Source organism: the organism of the source record quoted next, unplaced genomic scaffold, assembly GCF_019419815.1.
Source record: "Pyrus x bretschneideri cultivar Hongxiangsu unplaced genomic scaffold, Pyrus_bretschneideri_v1 Contig125, whole genome shotgun sequence".
NCBI lineage: Eukaryota > Viridiplantae > Streptophyta > Magnoliopsida > Rosales > Rosaceae > Pyrus > Pyrus x bretschneideri.
Window position 1 is genome coordinate 476,183 of NW_025999419.1, and position 17,265 is coordinate 493,447.

Here is a 17,265-nt window from a genome sequence, read left to right on the forward strand (position 1 = left end):
TGTAACAAACCCTAAAAAAATGCATTCTGAAACTGAAATATAGGTCGGTGTACGGCAGCTCATCTTTTTCTATACAATTTCCCACTGCATTCTTCCAATCAGGCAGCACCACGGACACAGAGATGAAAGGCATATATACATGTATTTGTTATTTTAATCTCAATTTGCATAATAAAATAATTATTAAGACTAATTAAGTTTTGAGTTTGTCCATTTGTAATCTCTTAAACACGGCATCTCCATACGGCATCTGTGCGTATATCTCTCTGTCTTTTGACAATTTGTTTACAATTACAATAGATACTGAGAGAAAAATTATATTTAAGGAGATTGTATTTCGGTTATTTCTGGAATTAGTAGATACAGTTTTGGGTCGTACCCTTTTGAGCAAGAGAATGTCAGAGAATGTTGAGCAATGAGCAACAGGTGGTGTGGTTTGGTCAGAAGAATCATCAGAAGAGTGGTTAAAATGTATAAGCTCACTTTTCAACCTCTCTAATCCCCCAAACCCATAGAGCTCAGCTTGCTCCAATTCTGTAGGTTTAAGAGAAGGGTTTTCAACCTAGCATAAAGGTATGAACTAACACCTCTTTACTATATCTGTGTTTTCTGTTGTGGATTAAGACTTTTTTCTATTTAGGGTTTGTGGGTTTTAGTGGTTCATTTAACTGATAAAAACGTATGAATTAAGACTTTTGCCATCTGGATTTTGTGTGCTTTCGGCTTGGACTTCTTTCTTTCTCCTTATGCGCATCTCCAGTTTTTATTCTTGCGATTGAATAAAAAATTGAGGGACAAAAACAAAGAGATGAGTGCGGAACGAGAAACTAATTAAGGGTTTGTTTGGTATTTGAATTTTTTTATCCCTTCTCAAAACATTTCTTGAAAACAATTTTTTTTAGACTCAAAAACTTGATTGGTTTGCAATTTAAAATTTTTAAATTTTACGACTTAAACTAAACAAAGAGATCTAAAAAGAGGGGTCTCAGGAGAGGGAAAGAGGAGGGAGGAGGAAAGAAAGTAAGAGATGATTGAAGGAAGGAGAAATAAGAGAGAGGATGGGATGAGATAGAGAGGAAGAGAAGTGACAGAAAGAACCGAAAGAATAAAGAGAACGGATTGGAGGAGAGACGAGAAAGGTAAAAAAAAAAAAAAAGAGGAGAGAGAAAGAAGAAAAGAAACAGAGATAGATATGGAGTGAGAGGGGAGGAGGGAGAGAAAAGAAAAGAGTGAGTTTAAGTTTAAAAACTTTAAAAACTCACTTTTTATGTTTTTAGATAATAAACTATATTTTTGAGTTAGTCTTGAGTTCAATTTTTTAAAATAGTCATACAAAACAAGTTTTTAAGGCTGAAAACTTAAAAAATTGTTTTTGAGTTTAAAAAGTTGAATTCAAGTAGAGTACCAAACAGGCTCTAAGAGTTTGAAAAACACTAGCTTTGGCGCTTTTTCAAATCTAGATTTGCACTGTTGAATTGGAAGTTAAGGGTAACATGCTTCATTGTTTTTGGTGTTTTTGATCATGGTATCATACTTGGACTTGTATGAATTAAATCATTGGTAAAATTAATTTTCTATTTTAAGTGAATTTTAAGGTGATCTGAACCATTGAAATGGAGACAGTTTAGGGATTCATTCATTATTTTTCATCTAATTAATTTTCAGTGAGTTCTGCTTGTCCATTTCTTAGTGGGTTAATTTGTCCTAGTTTCTTAGTACCCAATGAATACCTTGATCTTCTTTCTTGTATTGTCCTTGCCGTAGATTCTTTCATTTCTTAAATCTTTCTGTCAATAGAGATTTTGTGGTGTTTTGATCATTAATCGGTGTTTGTACCAAGTACATGAATGTATTGTAGCCAAGTTCGTTTTTTCATACAAAACTTTGTGCTCCTAATATTGTCTTCTTATTTCAAAACTTCGATGTCTTCTGGGTCTAATGAGCAGTGGTGAAAATTGATTCATATAGCATGGGGAGGAACACTGGTAAAATTGTTTCACATGCAGGCTCTGGGGTAAATATTGATAATCAAGATCATCTTCTTAATTAAGTGTTAAATATGTATGTATTTTAAAGTTTTTAACAATTTTAATGGCAATATGACAACAAAACAAATGTAGGCCATGATGGAAGGAGAAGGTCAATGCAAGAAATCCCTTTTTGCTTCTATACACAAACCACACATAGATGAAGGCAGACCAAGAAGTATGGTTATTAAGGTACACAAACATTGAACTCTCACAAAGCACATCTTTTCGAATTTTTCTATAGTACGGTTAACTAAAGGGTTTTAAAATGCGGATATATTGTCGATACATTGACTTTATAGTTGCCGCTATACGAGCGATATGGTTGACTTAATTTAAAAGTGCAGTTAATCGCACTAAAGAATGACAGTATATTCTTGTATATGTTTGATTTGAGATGTCTAAAGGAAATATGTATCTGATTGGATTTGTTTGGTTAAACTTGCAACAGAAAGCACATAATATGATTCCTGCACACATTGTAGCCGAGGCCATATCAACCCTCCACGGTGATGGTCTAGAGCTCAGATGGTCAGGCCCTATTACACCAACAGAAAGGGAATATGTCGAACAGTACGTGTTAGCAAAGTACCCACAATATGCTGGCCTTGTTGAAGGAGAACAGTTTGATCTCTCCAGTATTTGCGTCATCGAAGAATCTGCCGAGACCATGCCCGATGACAAGAGGAAGTCACCAGGGGGTAGCTTGAAGTCACCGAGGGAGTCCTCGACACAATTCGCCGGAAGCAACCTTCCCGACTTGGACAGGACTCAGCTGGAGCCATCAAGGTTGCTTGATATCCTCACCACGAAATGCTCCTTCCCAGGAAGTTTCATCTCAATCCCCGAGATACAAGCTCGAAACAAGGTCTTGAAGCACTGCGGATTGACCGATGATGAGTACCTTGTTCTCTTCACCCCAACCTACAGGGACGCCATGGTATTGGTGGCGGAGAGCTACCCATTCTATCGCGGAAACCACTACATGACCATTATCGGCGAACAAGACTGCATTAAGGATTTTGCTGGTTACAAGGAAGCCAAAGTGATTTTGGCACCAGAGACTTGGTTAGATTTGAGGATCAAAGGTTCACAACTAAGCCAGTATTTCAGGAAGAAAAGTAAACACAAGCTCAAAGGGTTGTTCTCCTATCCAGCTTACGTAAACGGGGTTCATCACTCGCTACATTGGGTTTCGGAAGCACACCGGAACTCATGGCATGTTCTTCTTGATGCAACTGCACTGGTAATCGGAAAGGATCACTTGAATCTCATGCTTCACCGGCCCGACCTTGTTCTGTGCACAATCGACAACTCTCACGGCCAGACTTCGAAGATCACTTGCCTTTTGGTCAGGAAGAAATCCTTTGATACTACAGTGGCTCAATCTCAGGTCAATGAGTGAAGGTTGTTTGTACGCTTTACGTACGATATGTTAAACGGCTTTAAGCCAAAACTAATAAGCAGTAACAATTTTTTTTCCAACCATGAAAAGGGGAATACGAACACGAGCGGATACAATCACAAAACTAAAATTTCAATTGATAAGTACAATAAAACTGATGACTGTTGTGAGTTTGTTCTGAATATATGTTCTGCACTTAAATTCCAATCTCTGCAAGTATTTTGTTTTCGGATTAACGGGAGAGGGAGGATTCGGACGTGAAACATGTTCCGACATTGGAAAGGGAGAGATCACGGGACTCGGGAGTGCGAAGCTGTTCGGAATCAAGTTGAGCTTGCAGGTCTTAGTCATACGTAGTTGTCGACTACAATGAAATTTTGACCCCTTTTTTGTATCTATTTTCATCATTGAGTCATGGAAATAGACATTTAATGTAAATAAATTGGTTAGACAGAATCTAACACTAAAACCTTGTCAATGCACCAATGCAATTATTGAAGAATATGGAAGGACATGAAGGATTCATATCATAAGGATTCGATGTCGACTACCAAACACATTTCCTCTCCTCCTATATCCTGGGACCGGCATCGGAATATAAACTTACACAGGTAGAATTATAAGATGAGAAAAAATCGATTAAAATGGTTTGGACATGTGAACCGAAGACTTACAGATGCAGACACGTGAACCGAAAACTTACAGGTGCTGCAGTTAGAAGATGCGACTATAAGATGGAGGGAGAAGGAGGGGGACGGAGAAAGACCTAGGAAGACTAAAAGAGACTATAAGAAAAGATATGGCGTACTTGGAACTAACAGAAGATTTGGCCCAAAGCAGAGCATAGTGACGTTCTAAGATTTATACAGCCGACTCATCTGAGTGGAATAAGGCTTGGTTGTTATTGTATGGATGGACATGAAGAAATATAACTATGAAACTAAGGACACTCATTGATATTCTTTAACCAAAATCCAAGCATTCCAAACAAAACAGAAACTAAAACATTGCATCAGGCATCAAATTGACAAAGTCAATTAGTGAAGTTAAAAGCGGTTGTATTTTCGGTAAAACATAATTTTGGAGGACCTTAGTGAATTTAACTAGGGACAGTCTGACTTTATAATAGTAGAGATCGTCTTTTCAGCCATTGCCGCCTTAGTGTTCTTAGTCCGGTCAGGAGCACCATTACTACGATTAAGTTGGTAAACCAATCTTGGTCATTTAAATCAGATAGAAAGAAGTGAAAGGCACAGGGAATGTGATTCCAGTTATGGTATATAGGGATGCTTCTACACATGACATTATAATGCACATTACGCGCCTCACAAAGTACTTACAGGACAGAAGCACCAAAAACCAGGATAAAGGAATAGGAACAAGCTAGGGACCCTGAAAGTATAAATCAGTTTCTTTGAAGGTGCGCAGCAGTTTGGCATCCTAGACTTGTCGGATATAGGATTATAACGGGGTTAACTAGACGGATGAGCAACTAACTACGAAACTAATATCTATTGAACATCTTATGCAGGAATAAAATTGAAATTCAAAAGATTCAAGAGTAACAGATCACATTTGCTCAAGCAAAGTGGTTTCTTTCCACTTTATGTTAATAAAAAGGAAGAAAATTACTTCATGTTGAATCTACTGCCACAATCCTATTGCATGTTTACGTACATTGAGATCACATATAATTTACTCTGACTATTCTGAACAAGAACTCCAAATGTTTCTTTCCAATGTTAGCCAATGTACAGCAACATTGGTACACAGTTGGGAATGTTAGCCCACTTTTGCGTTTTCCACCTCATGCTCCTGGGAGGAGAATAGTATGGAGGTTGAAAAAAGGACATGGCATCCAGTTCTTATGCAATGAATAGACTAAACTAAATACTGACGGATTTTATGGAACAAATTTCGGTAGAAAATATTTGCTAACCTTGAAAAAAATTATTATGCTTCACTCAAACCAAAACGAAAAAGGTATTAACGCAAAGAGAGAAGGGGAGATTTTAACCTCTTGAAGGACATGAGCTTGAGATAGAGAACTAAGTTGACAGCTTTCCATGTTTTCAAGTAACTGGATTACAGTTTGCAGATGAGGAACACTGCAAAAATTACAAACACATCAGGCAAAGGGTGCAAGAACGGAGATGCCATGCACATTGTTACTAGTAGAAAGATATGGGGAACACTTCAAAACAACACTGTTAAAGTTATGGTTTTGGTATACAATCACTACCCATAAAATGCAATATGTTGCATTCCATCATTTCAATTGCAGCCACTGGGATGAAAAAAATTTCAAAAAGTGCAGCTCATTTATCAAATCAGTTATCAAGATTTTGGTGTCAAAGCCCACCATCTTGCGAAGTCATATTGCCGTATGACCAAGTGGATTATAAATAGTCTCAACAGACAAACAGGATGCGCACAACCATTCATCTTCCAAAGTCACATTGATGCATGTCCAAAATTTGGTTTGGTATTTCCTTATTTCTTAAGAGGAGATATACCAACAAAAACATTTGATGACACGACACAAGATTCAGAACTGTTAGCTATATATATTTCTCTTTCTGATGAAACAGGAGATGCTTGAGGCAAGGGTTTGGTGTATATAACTGCATGCTATAAAAGGTTTTCCAAAATAAAGCCTACATGAGTTTTAGTGCACAACCTTTGTAACCCGTTTTCCATATATGCATCGAGGGATGAAATCACTCGAGGCATCTGCCCCAACAACTGCATACAAAGGAGAGGAAAATGAAATTTACCTTGAATGTTTAGACTTTACCGTCAGTATCATCTTGGTGAAAGTAATCAAATTACCTGTCCAGTATTCTTAATTGTAGATGTTTTGACCAAAAGGTTCTTTGGAAGCTTTATCAGTTGGGCCTGCAGAATATAAGAAATCAGAAATATAACCATGTGCAGTAGGCCAATAAGGCAAAGACGTACCATGGCTATCACCACATACTGCATGGTAGTAAGCCTTTTCCAGTATTGTTCAAAGTAACTACTGTATCCAGATGATAAGATGAAAATTAAGGATGAGAATGACTACTTCTCATTGCATCATGATGTATGGTTATAGTTACATTTCATGTTTGGGAACATGGAAGGAGAAACCCTTCACGAGATTAATCTCATTGATAAGTTGATAGCCAACCGAGCGCAATGGCATTCTAGGATTCATACAGCCGACCCCACGTAGTGGGAAAAGGCTTTGTTGTTGTTGTTGATAAGTTGATAGCCAAGGATAATTCAAAAATTACAAAAACTGTGAAATATGAACCATGCCAAAAGCACAAATCAATTAACAGTGCACCTCCACTCCCATCTTCCACCCCAATGTGTTCATTTTTAAGGCCCTACCCCTCACCACAAAACAAAACATTAACACTCATCTTCAAAAGCAAGAAAATTCAGATTACATTCTTAAAAACCTACTTTTATGTACCCATCCCTGTCCTGTTTCACCAAAATCTATCCTAATGAACCGGACTCTGGAAAAGCACATTGTAAATAAGCATTTCATTCTTTTATTGATCCATCAAATATTCGTATCAGTTTCACAATCTTTCATGAGGAAGGGCGCATCTGATAATTTTCTCTGGGATGTACCCCATTCCTGCCCTGTTCCACAAAAATCTATCATTAATAACCGGCCTCCGGAAACTCTTGCATTTTCTGCACATTCTAACTAACCATTTCACTATTTTACAGATTGGCCAACTATTTGTATCGGTTTCACAATCCTTCAGTAGGAAGGGCGTATCTGATAATTTGGGCATTATTTTGTAGCAATTTCTAGTTTTTTGTGTCCAGATACATGTCAATGACCGCTTTCCTTCTTACACATAGTTTTTCATAACATTTCTGCCTCCAAAATTGTACAATCTTTGAGGTAAACCAGCTGGGCCACAAAAAATCTCCTCCAAAATTTCATTTTTACAAATATATTTCCCCTTTTTTGCTTGACTAATCTTATTTTTCCCGATCAAATCAGCACCAGTATATGGCATAACCAAGTTCAGAAGAAAAGTAACAATAAAAGGGAGACCCAGTAAGCCGACCAAATCAGCACCCTTCCCAAAATCCAACCAAAACACAGTAAGCCAAATTGGTTTAATTTTCGAAAAAAAAAAATTAAAAGGGAGACCCATAAATTAATTAAACCATTGCCCACTGAAGCTTACTATCCTCTGCCGCATAGATATTGTGATAGAGAAACTGAGAAATAGAAAATAAAGAGAGAGTAGGAGTGGTATGCCTGGGAAGGAGATGATTGCTGCATGAGGTGGAGGAGGTTGGAAGTGGACTGTACGGCCTGAGATATCTGATCAGATACCAAGGCTTTTGCTGTATTCCCTCTGCTGTTTCCACCTCCGGTCGAGCTCGCCATTCTTCCTCTGTGTTCCTACTTCGGTAAGCGCTTTCTTATTTTTCCCTTTTAGTTGATCAATAAGTAATAAAAACTTTTTTTTAACGAGAATTTTTATGAAAAACCAATGGTACGGCTGATTTTAATTAAAAATTATATTTTTACATTAAAAGTTACTACTTATTTTACCTTTTATTTTGTCCTTATCGTTAAAATTCAAAGTTTTTAAGTCATTTTCATTAGTTTTCCTTTTTTATTAGCACCTCACATAACATAAGGTTGAATGAATCTACAATTAAAATTAAATATTAAATGACATATTTATTCTATTATGTAATGACAATTTCTATATTAGGTCTTAGAAAAAATTAAGAAATTTCTAAATACCCTAAAATCATTTTTAAGGTATTTCTCCAACTTTCAAAACTCTTCTCATCTTTTATCGTTGAACAAAACACTAACCAGTCAAACTATAAACATGTTAATTGAGAATTAAAAAAAAAAAAAATAGAAACAAGTTTCAAACTTCTTTTTTTTTTTTTTTAATTTTTTTTATCTTTGATGAACAAGAACAATAGATTAAAGAGAAGTTCTCCCGGTTTCAATACAATAAAAAAGCCGAGCTCCACAAGCAGCAAACGGTAAAGATCTATCCCAGATATGAAGGTTTGCATGCTAAAAACCTGCATTCGTGATAGTGTCTACCACAAACATTGCTTCACAGAACACATGAGACCAAGAGATGTACTCAAAGGACCTAGCAATTTTTTTGAGATCCTCAATTATATTCTTCACCCGCCAAGAAAGACCACTCGTGCCTGCACCGCATCAATGACCAGCTTTGAGTCACCCTTCAACAAGATCTTCCGAAAGCCTGTATTCCTCGCAATCCAAGGGCACCCCTAAGAGCAAGACATTTCGCAACACTGATGGAAGTTTCCCCCAAGGACCTGGCTCCGGCAATCACCTGTTCTCCGTGATCATTCCTTATGATAAATCCCGCAGCCGCCGCAGAGTTCTTAACAGAGCCATCAAAGTTCAGTTTGAAGAAATCACCACGAGGGGATTGCCATCTAATCAGCCCATGTTGCTTCATGCTAGCTATAAGATTGTTTTTATTGGCATCAGTGTAGTCATTCGCCATGTTAAAGGCCAGCAAAACCACTCTAGAAGGATAAGCTTTGGCATTATTAAAAACAAATTCCTCATCTTCCAGGTTTGCCAACATATGAGGAGGGCTAAACCAAGATCTGACAAAGTCTCATTATCATGGTAATCAAGGGAACAGAGCCACTCAAACAGACTACAATTACTTTGATTAGCTAGAGGTTTCACTTTCGGACTATACATCCAAACTTGCTTTGTACACACAGTGAATAAATAGGTGATTTTGGTCTTCAAAGCGCACATTACATAACAAGCAAATATCACTGATCGTGTTAATGAATTTACTAATTTTACTCCTAGTTTGAAACTTATTTACAATTAAGAGCCAGCTAAAGATCTTAACTTTATTAGGGATATTTAACTTCCGCATTCTTTTTAGGAGCTTATTCTTCTAGTCATCATTCATCATGGTGTTTTGAATCCAAGTTGTAGACTTCACACTGAAAGCACCATTTGCATTTACGCCCCCAACATAAAGAGTCAGGCTTGTCATAGAGCGGTAAAGGAATGCTACATATTTTATTAGTGATCTCTTCGTCCACAAACTCACTCAACGAGGCTCTATTCCAAGACCCATTCATAATAAATTGGCTCACCTTAAGACTTAAATCTAGAGAAGTTAACTGATCCTCCTAAAGAAGGTTAAGGATAGGGAAAGGAAAGACCCAGTTGTGGGTCCATAACAAAATGTTCCTCCCATTTCCCACAATCCATCGTAAACCTTTTTCAATAACTGATCTCGCATTCAAAATTCCTTTCTAGGCCACCGATTGATTTTGCCTGACCTTAGCCTCCATAAAATTCTCCCTCCTTAAATATTTTTGTTTAACTAATTGAACCCACCAATTTCGATCATCTATGAGCGCCTTCCAACCAAGCTTTGCAAGACAAGCATTGTTGAAGATATCACTTTTCCTAATCCCCAAACCCCCATTGCTTTTGGGCTGGCACACCTTATTCCAGGCAACAGGGTTCATTTTACTTTCCCTTCCCTGAAGGAACTTTCTGTTCTCTTTATCAAGCATCTTTATAAACTTATCTGGGCATTTAAAACACACCATCATGTGATTCGGCATACCACTAAGGTTGGCCTTAATCAGTGTAACTCTACCAGCTCTCTCGAGAGTGTTAGCTTTCCATCCTGCTAGTTTATTTTTTATTCTTAACATAATTTCCTTTGTATTTACTGGATCTTTCCAACGAATAATATTGTTAATACCCAAATATTTACCAATTGTAGTTTTGTGTTGGATTTGGATAATATTAGCGATCTCATTACGAACGTGATTGGTAGTATTCTCCGAGAAATAGAGAGAAGATTTATTAAAATTTATCTTTTGTTCAGAAGCGGACATAAACGTATTCAAAACATTCAAGATAATCCTAGCATCACCTTTTGATGCTTTAGCAAAAATGAGACAATCGTCATCAAACATTAAATTGGAAATCTTGAAACCTCTAGGGTCAGAAGTCCAACGCTAGTTTTAGGAGATAAGGCCAGAGCATTAAAATGCCTAATTAAAGGGTCCATGCATAAAATGAAAATATACGGAGACAAGGGATCCCCTTGCCTAATTCCCCTTGAAGGGTAGAGATGCCCATGGGCCTTACCATTAATCAAAATAGACAAAGAGGTGGATGTAATACACTCCATTATGAGATTGATCCAATGATTGTTGAATCCAAATCTAGCAAGTAGCAACCTAATGAAATCCCAACTGAACATATCGTAAGCCTTTTCAAGGTCTAATTTAACATCCATCGCTCCCGTTCTCCCATTTTTATGTTTAAAAGACGAAAGGATTTCATGAGCAGTAAGGATGTTATCATGAATGAACCTATTCAGAGCAAAAGCCCTGGTTATTAGAAATGCAAGTTTCTAGGATTGGTTTAACTCTATCAACCATCAACTTCGTAATTATTTTATACGTCACGTTGCACAAGCTAATAGGTCTAAAATTAGCCATTGTTTCTGGATTTTCCACTTTAGGAATAAGCACAATGTTTGTATGGTTAATTAGCCTCAGGCTCGATCCATTCGTAAAGAAGTCTGTAACTAACCTTATGACTGAAGGACCAACAACATCCCAACACTTATGGTAAAACAAGGCATGAAAGCCATTAGGGCTCGGGGCCTTCAAGGATCCAATGCCATTAACAGCCTTCCAAATCTCGTAATCACTGACATGGCTAATCAAGGCCCTATTCTGGTCTTTAGTGATGCAAGAATCAATAATGTCAATGAAACTTGAAATTATAGTATTATTCAAATTAGGATGACTAGCGAAACGCAGTTTAAAATCCTGCACAAAAACCCGTTCCATTCCTTCCCCCTTCAACCTCCAAAACCCTAGAATATCCTTAATTTTCAAAATTTCATTCCTTTTTCATCTAACATTTGTCATCGTTTGGAAAAACTTGGTTTTCTTATCCCCAAGTTGGAGCCAGTTGACTCGCGCTTTTTGAGCCCGAAGGATTTCCTCATTACTAAGAGCTTTATTTAACTCATTTCGTAACATTGCCTCTTCGACTAAAATGAAGGTTGTTCGGATCATCTATACTCTAGGCTTGGAGAACATTAATTTTCTCAAAGAGTTCACACACTCTTTCATGGACATTACCAAAGACCTCCTTGTTCCAAACTCTAGCCAGAGATTTCAAAGCTCCTAGACAACCCCTTCAACTTATCATTAGGGTTGCCATTAAAATCTATACTCCAAGCCTTTTTAACAATATTAATAAACTCTAGATGATTCAACCACATAGCCATAAACTTGAAGTCACATTGTCTAATAACATTACACTGGTTATTCGGAAGGCAATCTACCAGAATAAGACTATGGTCTGAACCAAAAATCGGATAATTGTGGAGATTAGCATTTGGAAATGTATTTAACCAGGTTGCATTTACAAGGACTCTATCTAATCTTTCAAAAATTAAAGTGTTATTTTTGTGCCCATTAGTCCAAGTAAATGGAACCCTAGAAGCAGGGAGAAAAACAAGGCCTCCATCTTTCAAGAACTCAGTGAAGTTTACCATGTGCACATTTGTATTTCTATCTCCCCCCTCCTCTGTTGAGGTTGAAAAACTTAGAGTACACAACTCTAGCACAAGTGTTGGAGAGACAATACAAGTAAACAAATTACTTGTATTACACAAACAAAATATTACAACACAAACTATCAAAGACACTCTTGAGAAGCTATGACACTCACTCACTTTCTAGAGACAAACTCTAGAGCACTCACACTCTTACAAGACTATTCTTTCTTCTCACTCTCACTTGCTTGCTTGCTTACAAGCTTGCTTGTTGATTTGTTGATTTGTTGATACAAATGGTGTGGATGTCTTCTCCTTTTATAGGCATGGATGGAACCTTGGAGAAGCATGGACACACTATGCTAGAGATATCTAGATAATTCCACTAACTTCCTAAGCTAGAATTATCTACACTAATCTTGCATGTTGGTGGAAACCTCACCATTCTTCTAGACTCTTCCACCAACTTAAGAAACAACATTCTAGTCATTTCTACAAAGTACTACTTTAACTTGGATAATCTAGCTAACCAACCTTAGTGAATGTTCTAGAATTCTTTATTCTAGATTTGTGTAGGTCCTTTAATGAGATGGGGTTGATTTCTTTAACACTCCCCCTCAACACCATCTCATTCTTCTCTCTACGCTGGGTTGACAACGCTTCATCTTGAACACCCATTTGTATGAGATGGGTTTCACATTTCTTAGCCTTGCCACTAGATCCCAAATTTGATATTTCTTTAACGCATCGACCTCTTCTCTCAACTTTGAAGCACTCAAGTCCAGTTGCTTCTTCTTCTATGGCTGCGCTAACGTATCTCGGATTTTGCTTTCGGATTTTTGTTGACCTCCTTAGTTGTGCTTGTGGAGTTGATACTTCCACTTCACTAGGTCTATCTTCTTCTGGTTGTTGATATACGTCAGCTTACCAAGGGTTTTGGGGTACTGCTTGCTCAACATCATCACCATCAAGCGAATCTTCAGACTCATCAGGTCTCGACTGGATTAGAACAATTTGCTCCCCTATCTTTTGCTGCAACTTATCTTCTATCTCTCTTGAATCAGGCAACACTTCATTTTCTGAGCACCACCAAGAAGATGCTTCAGCATCCCATTCTTCATCCATAGCTAGATATGCTACGGTGTCCCAATCATCTTCACTTTTCTTTTCTAAGTTGGCAACATTACTTTTTACAGGCCTTTTGAACCAGCAATCCTTCGCCATGTGGCCATTCTTTCCACAATTGTAACACTTGCCCTCAAATCTTTTATTATTCTGGGACTGACCATGATTGCCGTGATACTTCGGAGCTCCCCCTAGCCGAGAACTCCCTCCTCCTTGATGACCTTTTTCCTTGTCACCATTTCTTTTAGATCCATCACCAGCACGCTGCTTAAAGCTGCCTTTACTTTTGGTGTAGAGCGCTTCCTCCTCCCCTTTTAACAAGACCCCTCCCATTTGTTTTGCCAAAGCTTCTTGATCGGCAAGCAAATTCTCAAACTCAACAAGTGATGGTTGGGTCGGCCATCCTTGTACAGCGGCAACGAAGCCTCGATATTCGGGTCTCAATCCATGGATAATTATTCTTTTTATCCTGGATTCTACAATGGCAGCACTAGGATCTAATTCAGAAATTTCACGGCAAATAGACTTTACCTTGTGGAAATACTGCGCAATCGTCATGTCCCTTTGGGCCACTGATAACAACTCGTTCTCGAGAAGCTACAGTCTTGTATCGTTCCTTTTTGAAAAGAGTGTGGCGAAGGTGTCCCATGCTTCTTTTGGTGTCTTGGCCTTCCGTATGTGCTCTAACATGTCATCTTCAACTTTGGTTTTTAAGGCAAACATGGCCTTACCTGCCTTGATCTTCCACTTCCTCAAAGCGCCGCTAGTGTCTTCTTCTGGCTGCGTAACTTCATTACCGCCAACGACATCCCAAAGATTTTGTAGGTAAGACTCCATACATGTCGCCCACGTGTTGTAATTTTTGTTGTTCAACTTCTTGATTGCTCCAACAACCTAAAGATCTCCCATCGTGTCGGCAGAGCTTCGATGAACAAGATTAACGAATAATCTTGCGAAGTACTAAACTTCTCACGATTCTCAAAAGCTTTAATAGAGACGGTCCCTGATCGTACCGCTCTGATACCAATTGTTGAGGTTGAAAAACTTAGAGTACACAATTCTAGCACAAGTGTTGGAGAGACAATACAAGTAAACAAATTACTTGTATTACACAAACAAAATATTACAACACAAACTATCAAAGACACTCTTGAGAAGCTATGACACTCACTCACTTTCTAGAGACAAACTCTAGAGCACTCACACTCTTACAAGACTATTCTTTCTTCTCACTCTCACTTGCTTGCTTGCTTACAAGCTTGCTTGTTGATTTGTTGATTTGTTGATACAAATGGTGTGGATGTCTTCTCCTTTTATAGGCATGGATGGAACCTTGGAGAAGCATGGACACACTATGCTAGAGATATTTAGATAATTCCACTAACTTCCTAAGCTAGAATTATCTACACTAATCTTGCACGTTGGTGGAAACCTCACCATTCTTCTAGACTCTTCCACCAACTTAAGAAACAACATTCTAGTCATTTCTACAAAGTACTACTTTAACTTGGATAATCTAGCTAACCAACCTTAGTGAATGTTCTAGAATTCTTTATTCTAGATTTGTGTAGGTCCTTTAATGAGATGGGGTTGATTTCTTTAACACCCCCCCTCACCTTTTCACTGAGACTTAGGATATTATTAAAGTCTCCAATCAACATCCAGGGTTTTGAGTTAGTATTGATACCATAGAGACACAACAAATCATCCCATAGTTGAGATTGCATGCATTTTTGCGAAAGGCATAAGTAAAAGTGCATAAAAAATTAACACTCGAATTTAAGATTGTAATACTACAATGGATAAATATGAAGCAGGAGGCAATTTCATTGACAAATAAGTTTTGGTTATGCTAGAATAGGCAAAGCCCACCAGCTTGCCCATCCCTTTCAACAAAAAACATTTCATTAAACCACTTACAAAAAACATTCTTAAAGATTTTACTGAGACCAGACCTAGGTTCTAGAACACAAATGACATCAAGCTTAATTAAACTAGACATAAATTTAAACTAAGGGACAAAATCTAGTCTGCCTCACCCCCTGCAATTCCAGACAAGACACTTCATCAATCAACATCCTCAATAACATAGCTAGCCCCAACATCACCATTACCAATGTTTCTACCCCTTTTCCTACTCTCTAGATACTGCACCTGCTCATTGTTTTCCTCTTAAGCCTCCATGAACTCCTCATCCTCCTTCATCGCGTTTTTACCCTTGTCAACATCTGATGTAATCTTAGCTCCACCCCTAGCAGTTGCACCAGAGCACAAAGCACAATCAAGCCTCCACTTGGACACTAAATCTGCCTTCGAGACCTAAGTCTTATTGCCCCTAACGATATTGTCAGAAGTCCTACCATCCCTTTGTTCACCATTACGACCCCTGCCATTATACCTATTCTTCCTAGAAACCACAATATTCCAACCCTTACTCATATTTTCCTTCCGGATTCTAGGTTGTTCTTTCACCTATAGCTCTTCCTTATCTTTAGAGATCACATCCTCCCCCAACACCAGTTGAGGAAATAGCAGTATAACCCCTCCATGTAACTCCTGCATGGTTTCCTAAAAAATTTCAGCACCAGTCGGATAAACCAGTGGCTCATCCTCAAATAGCCTATCCACCAGCAGCCACCTATCTCTGTCCTCTATAGTGGGCACTTATGGCCCTTCGACTTCTTTCAACCACAATAAAAACAAACTTTGAACAACTTCTCATAACTCAGCAAAACTGGGTTATCCTCTTCATCATTAATAACCATCACTTTCTTCAAAGGCAGCCTTAGATCCACCTCAAGCCTCACAAACAAACCATTCAGACCCGACAAAAAATTCTCATCAGGCCTAATGAAAATGCCCACAGATTACATAATCACCTGCAGGATTTCAACATCCCATATTGCACCGGAAGCCTTGGAATACGAACCCAGACTCTAAGATTAGAAATCATCTCCATATCACGAAAAAAAGATGGTCAACTTCTCCAGATGGAAATTTTGACCTCTAACATACCAAGGTCTATTGTCTAACACATACTCAAGCACATCTTGGTTAGTAAACTCCACTGCATACCAATGGTGTCTAAATTGATCAAGATAAAAGGGATTCTGGACCCTCGAACCCTAAGTAAGCTCTAACTTCCACTTAATAGTTCCAGCTTCGATCTGCTTCCCCACAAGCTTTCCTATGAGTACCCTACTCTCCATATGTTCCATATTGAGGTTCGAGTAGAGACTATTCGAAACCCTAGTAACTCCATTCTCAAGAGTAAAGGTACCCCTAGAACCCTCAACAACCACAAGGGGTTGGCTAGGTTGAGGAGAAGCGAATCGATTCAACCAGAAAGGTAAAATGGGATTGGAAGGGATCCTAGGGTGTTTGGAGGGCGAAGCTTCAAGCTAGGAGATAATAGTCATTTTGGGTAGGATGGTTAAAGGCTTAGTTTTCAGACACAAGGCAAGGGTAAGAAAAACCTTCAACAGCAACCCATTTATAGACAACAAGCCAAGAGAAATGCAAGCAAACAGACCTTTGGGAAAATCAAAAGTAAGAAATAAAGACAAAAGAAAACCACACTACTCTTAGCCAAACACAAGTAATTAGCAGCAATGATTGACGAGATACACAACCCAATCAACTCAACAAGCCACATTTCACAAGAAAAAGTAATTTTAAAAAACATTAAGACAATACCGAGATAATAATTACCCTCAAGCTTAGCGTTTTGGCCAAACTTGCACCACCGAGTCGGATCCCCCATACATAGATCTAGGTACTTGAGATTACTTCTCCAACCATCACTCATCAGAGCTATGCTGCCATTAATCAGCATCTATCTAATTAAATCCCATTCCCTCAAACACAACTCCCAATCCCAGCGTGCCCATGGTGGAATGACGCAATCAACAGAGGGGAGCTTCAGCTCAGCAACCTAGCGCCTCCAGTGTGAATTAAAGGACCTTCTCTCATTCCAGAGGACACTAAGCTGAACATTATTATCAAACGTCGATTCCTCTTCCGTTACCCAAAACCAATGAAGTACGTATTTCATTACATCATTTGCCCCCAAAGCGCGCTAAATCATTATCCCATCCCCTTTAACCAACTAATT

At 38.3% G+C, this 17,265-nt stretch overlaps 2 protein-coding genes across 3 annotated transcripts; one reads left to right on the plus strand and one right to left on the minus strand.

Moving 5' to 3' along the window:
• Positions 1-3,616, plus strand: LOC103962476. Of its 2 annotated transcripts, XM_009375175.3 has the most exons (4): positions 1-573; positions 1,947-2,014; positions 2,121-2,219; positions 2,479-3,616. In XM_009375175.3, the coding sequence occupies exons 2-4, from the start codon at positions 1,970-1,972 to the stop codon at positions 3,430-3,432; spliced, it is 1,098 nt and encodes a 365-aa protein (XP_009373450.1). In that variant the 5' UTR covers positions 1-573; positions 1,947-1,969; the 3' UTR covers positions 3,433-3,616. The 2 variants fall into 2 exon arrangements, with proteins under 2 accessions (XP_009373450.1, XP_009373451.1); XM_009375176.3 differs by lacking the exon at positions 1,947-2,014.
• Positions 3,617-4,958: 1,342 nt separating this feature from the next.
• LOC103962477 (tobamovirus multiplication protein 2B) lies at positions 4,959-7,898 on the minus strand. The gene is made up of 5 exons (XM_009375178.3): positions 7,709-7,898; positions 6,265-6,330; positions 6,113-6,177; positions 5,450-5,540; positions 4,959-5,247 (listed from the first exon to the last, which is right to left on the minus strand). The coding sequence occupies exons 1-5, from the start codon at positions 7,838-7,840 to the stop codon at positions 5,215-5,217; spliced, it is 387 nt and encodes a 128-aa protein (XP_009373453.2). The 5' UTR covers positions 7,841-7,898; the 3' UTR covers positions 4,959-5,214.
• Positions 7,899-17,265: the final 9,367 nt, after the last annotated feature.

What these genes read in the sequence shown, in the direction of transcription:
- LOC103962476 (XM_009375175.3), top strand. Translation starts at nt 1,970, where the DNA reads ATGGGGAGGAACACTGGTAAAATTGTTTCACATGCAGGCTCTGGG. An exon ending in TTTCACATGCAGGCTCTGGG is followed by an intron (nt 2,015 to 2,120) that starts GTAAATATTGAT and finishes AAACAAATGTAG; the next exon opens with GCCATGATGGAAGGAGAAGG. An exon ending in CAAGAAGTATGGTTATTAAG is followed by an intron (nt 2,220 to 2,478) that starts GTACACAAACAT and finishes AACTTGCAACAG; the next exon opens with AAAGCACATAATATGATTCC.
- LOC103962477 (XM_009375178.3), bottom strand. Translation starts at nt 7,840, where the DNA reads ATGGCGAGCTCGACCGGAGGTGGAAACAGCAGAGGGAATACAGCAAAA. An exon ending in AGCAATCATCTCCTTCCCAG is followed by an intron (nt 6,331 to 7,708) that starts GCATACCACTCC and finishes TATATTCTGCAG; the next exon opens with GCCCAACTGATAAAGCTTCC. An exon ending in ATGGAAAACGGGTTACAAAG is followed by an intron (nt 5,541 to 6,112) that starts GTTGTGCACTAA and finishes TAATTTTTGCAG; the next exon opens with TGTTCCTCATCTGCAAACTG.